The sequence below is a fragment of the Labeo rohita genome, chromosome 16 (assembly GCF_022985175.1).
Source record: "Labeo rohita strain BAU-BD-2019 chromosome 16, IGBB_LRoh.1.0, whole genome shotgun sequence".
NCBI classification, from domain to species: Eukaryota; Metazoa; Chordata; class Actinopteri; order Cypriniformes; family Cyprinidae; genus Labeo; species Labeo rohita.
This window is the reverse complement of record NC_066884.1, coordinates 13,238,956-13,242,638: the sequence shown is the minus strand read 5'-3', so window position 1 is coordinate 13,242,638 and position 3,683 is coordinate 13,238,956. Positions and strand designations below refer to the sequence as shown.

The 3,683-nt window shown below is 32.9% G+C and overlaps 1 protein-coding gene across 1 annotated transcript; it reads right to left on the bottom strand.

Annotated features, from left to right (window-relative positions):
* Window positions 1–205: 205 nt before the first annotated feature.
* On the bottom strand, window positions 206–3,335 carry utp11 (UTP11 small subunit processome component). The gene is given in 9 exon segments (XM_051130465.1): window positions 206–502; window positions 698–808; window positions 1,086–1,216; window positions 1,578–1,671; window positions 1,762–1,875; window positions 1,983–2,072; window positions 2,074–2,086; window positions 2,850–2,911; window positions 3,153–3,335. Coding segments are annotated over 9 exon segments (855 nt in total). The 5' UTR covers window positions 3,309–3,335; the 3' UTR covers window positions 206–418.
* Between the last annotated feature and the right edge of the window lie 348 nt (window positions 3,336–3,683).

Here is a 3,683-nt window from a genome sequence, read left to right as displayed (position 1 = left end):
TAAACCATGTAATATTTGAACACCATGTAACTCTCAATAATTTAAAATTTGCAACTGAATTTTAAAGGCGTAATTAGTTACATTTTTAAAAGTGATGCCTACATCAAAAGACAGGAAAGTTGCTCATTTTGTATCATGGTTGTAGATTTGAAAAGATCAGATGAGATGTGCTAGTGCCATCTACTGTTAAATCCAACAAACTACAAAACATTAAAGACAAAATTTTATTTTATGGCAACAAACAATTTGCAATAAATATATACAAACTCCTTGCCTTACAGTGTGCAAGATTCCCAGCATGGTCTCTCTCATATGTTCTAGAAGTTAAAGACAAATCCACAGTCCACTTCATAGATTAAACTGCTGACTGGTGGCCACAAGACAAAACGAGATTCCTTGGCGTGCTGATTCAAAGACGTCATCTTTTCCTCTTGGCCTCAAATCTATAGACGGCAGGAGCACTTTTGGTTTCCTCACGGACCTTCACTTTCTTAACCTTATCCTGTCAGAGATAAAAGCACAATCCAGATGTCACACAATAATGAAAAATACATTTTGAAAACACAACCAATACTTTGTCGTATAAGTCAGACGAGTTTCTGAAAAAAAGGATAATTGGTAAATACATGCATTACTAAATTGAAATGATTAGTAAGTGCCTATGTTGAAGGGGTGAAATGTAGATAAATGCACTTACTTGAAGATCTTTTCTAGTCTGGATCTTTTGACTAATGACAAACATGTCCTTTTCTCTATCAATACGCTGTGAAAGTCTCCGATATTCAAGTTCCCGCTTCTTTGCAAGTTTCTGAGAAAGGGGGAATAAACTTGTTAAAACAAACATGAGAATAACAACAGTAAATGCAGCTAGTGAAGTCAGTGTGTGTATATGTATATATATATATATATATATAAAATGCATTATAATGCATTTATAAGTCATTATAATAACTTACTTTTAGAAAATATTAATAAATCTTTACTCTTTTTATTTATTTTTATTATAAGAAATAAGAGATTGGAGAAACACACACTAAAATACTTAGATTACATGTACACAGCATGCTATACAGTGACTGCATTACTTTTATTCTCAGAGGCTCCAGTTCTCCCACAATGCTTTTCTTTTCCAGGGTCTCAATTGTAGGTCTATTATATACTCGTCCCACCAGTTCGGGTACTGTGTTGAGGTGTGTGGCCAAGTCAAAGTCCTCCACTAGCATGAATAAGCAAAGTTTGAAAATATAAAAAAAATATAAAAATTAAAATAATTTCTAGTTCAACAAGGGGTCTGCAGCAGTACTGCATGTAGTTCACCAAGTATCATTTGATCTTAAACTTTTATGAAAATATACATTAACAAACATACAATCATACAGTATTTACTTCACCTGAAGCTAAACTTAAGAAGCCAGAGGCAAATGCTTTATATCAACCACATTAAAATGTATTAAGTGAAATTAAAATGTACATTACATCAATACTGATTATTTTACTGGCATATGATACTAGATAATTATACGGCAAGTTTAAAATACAAAGCTGAATTTCATACAATGTTTAATAAGTGCAGTTACCTTCTTTTTTTGATTCCACGTAAAAAACATGTTTATTTTTCTTTTCCTCGTTAACATCAAGAAAGTGGAGTTCTGACTTCATCCTTTCGATTTTCTGAAAAATAAAAACATTTAACCCATTATTCTCAACTTTAAAGAGATGAAGCCACACATGCACAGATATATAGAAAAAAAAAAGTCCTACCTTCATCTCTGACACTCGTTTCATTTCCACATATCTGATGTCCTGGGTCCTCATCACCTTCTTCTGCTCCTCTGTCATCACATCCTCCTTTGTTTTGATCATGTGAACTCCATCCTGAATAGCAGCAGAATAAACAGGGTTTCACAAAACCTCAGAGCAATAGAAAACTCATTGCAGTTTATGATGGCTAAAAGCAATAGTAGTATTAAGAGATGACAAACCTTTAAATGGTTGTGTATCATTTTAAAGTGAAATTCATCAGGGTTCTTATCCATGGCCTTCTTCTGCAAGGCCATGAGGGTCTTCTCTTTCCCGGTGGTATTCACTGCATTACAAATAACAGGTTGGACACAGCGGTTTGTAAATTGTACTGAATCCATGCTGAAGTCAAGTATTTCAACTCTATTCAATTGACAAACATAAAGTAATCTTTGATCTTATTATCTTATCAATTTAGTGCATTATTACACCTAAAGTCACTGTTATTACCTTGTACACGTATGTTATCTTGATTAACATACCTTATATTTACAACTATCTTTACTGTGTGTGACCCAGGACCACAAAACCAGTCATAAGTAGCACGGGTATATTTGTAGCAATAGCCAACAATAAACTGTACGGGTCAAAATTATTGATTTTTCTTTTATGCCACAAATCTTTAGGATATTAAGTAGAGATCATGTTCCATGAAGATGTTTTCTAAATCTCTTACCGTAAATATATCAAAACTTTTGATTAGTAACATGCATATCTAAGAATTTCATTTGGACAACTTTAAAGGCGATTTGCGCAATATTTTGATTTTTTGCACCCTCAGATTCCAGATTTTCAAATAGTTGTATCTCAGCCAAATATTGTCATATGTTAACAGAAAGCTTATTTATTCAGCTTTCAGATGATGTATAAATCTTAATCTCAAAAAATTAATCTAAAAAAAAAATGGTTTTGTGGTCCAGGGTCACAATGACAAATTGCTCCTCATCACAAACCATTTCAATGCTATCTCTTATGGGAGAGCATTTAAACCAGCAAACATAAAACATCAAATTTAAATAAATAAATAAATAAATAAAGTGGTTTCTTACTCTGCACGAAGTTTGTAGTCCTTCTTCTTCTCTAACAGTCCCAAATGTTTTCTGAAACCGAGCTGGGAAGGTAGAAATGTCACGTTAATAAACAAATCGTAAATATGGAGAGCCAAACCTTTTTGTTCACTGCTGGGGAAAGCTAAAGTGCTTCATCCGATTATCTTGCCACTACAATTACATACCTACATTATTTTATTGCTCAAACTAAAAATATAATCCGTTGTTCCACCAGTTTTGAGTCCTTCTAACGTTACAACATTTAGCAAAGCAGCATGCTAGTAAACAGTGTTTTAAACCTACCTGTGATCGCTCTTTGTGGTCTCGTTGTTTAGATTTCAAGGCTTTTCGAAAAGAAGACATGGCTGCAAATATCTGAAAACAAATCCAATTATTAATTATGAGAGGAAAAAACCTAGACAGGAATTTGTATGTACCCCACACCGCACAAACTCGCATGTACGGCTCTCAACTCACGTGGATACGATGGAGCGCAGTAGCGTGTTATTTCTCGGCGGCAGATTCGCGGAATTTTTTTACATGTAAAATCCTATTCCTGGTTAAGCGCATAATATTATTAATATTTGGATATTTTTTTAAAATACAAAAAAAAAAAAAAAAAACATATGACATAACAGCAATAGAATACATAGAATATAAACAATAGGTTAAAAGATAAATGTAATGGTAACGAAAATAAAAGGTATATTTTAATTACAAAAATATATAATTCTACAGTAGTCTAATTCTTGGTATTATTTAACCGTGTAAACGCGGCAACTAAACAAAAATATAGATATTGCCGTGTATTTGCCTGCTTTATTTGTAAAGTTT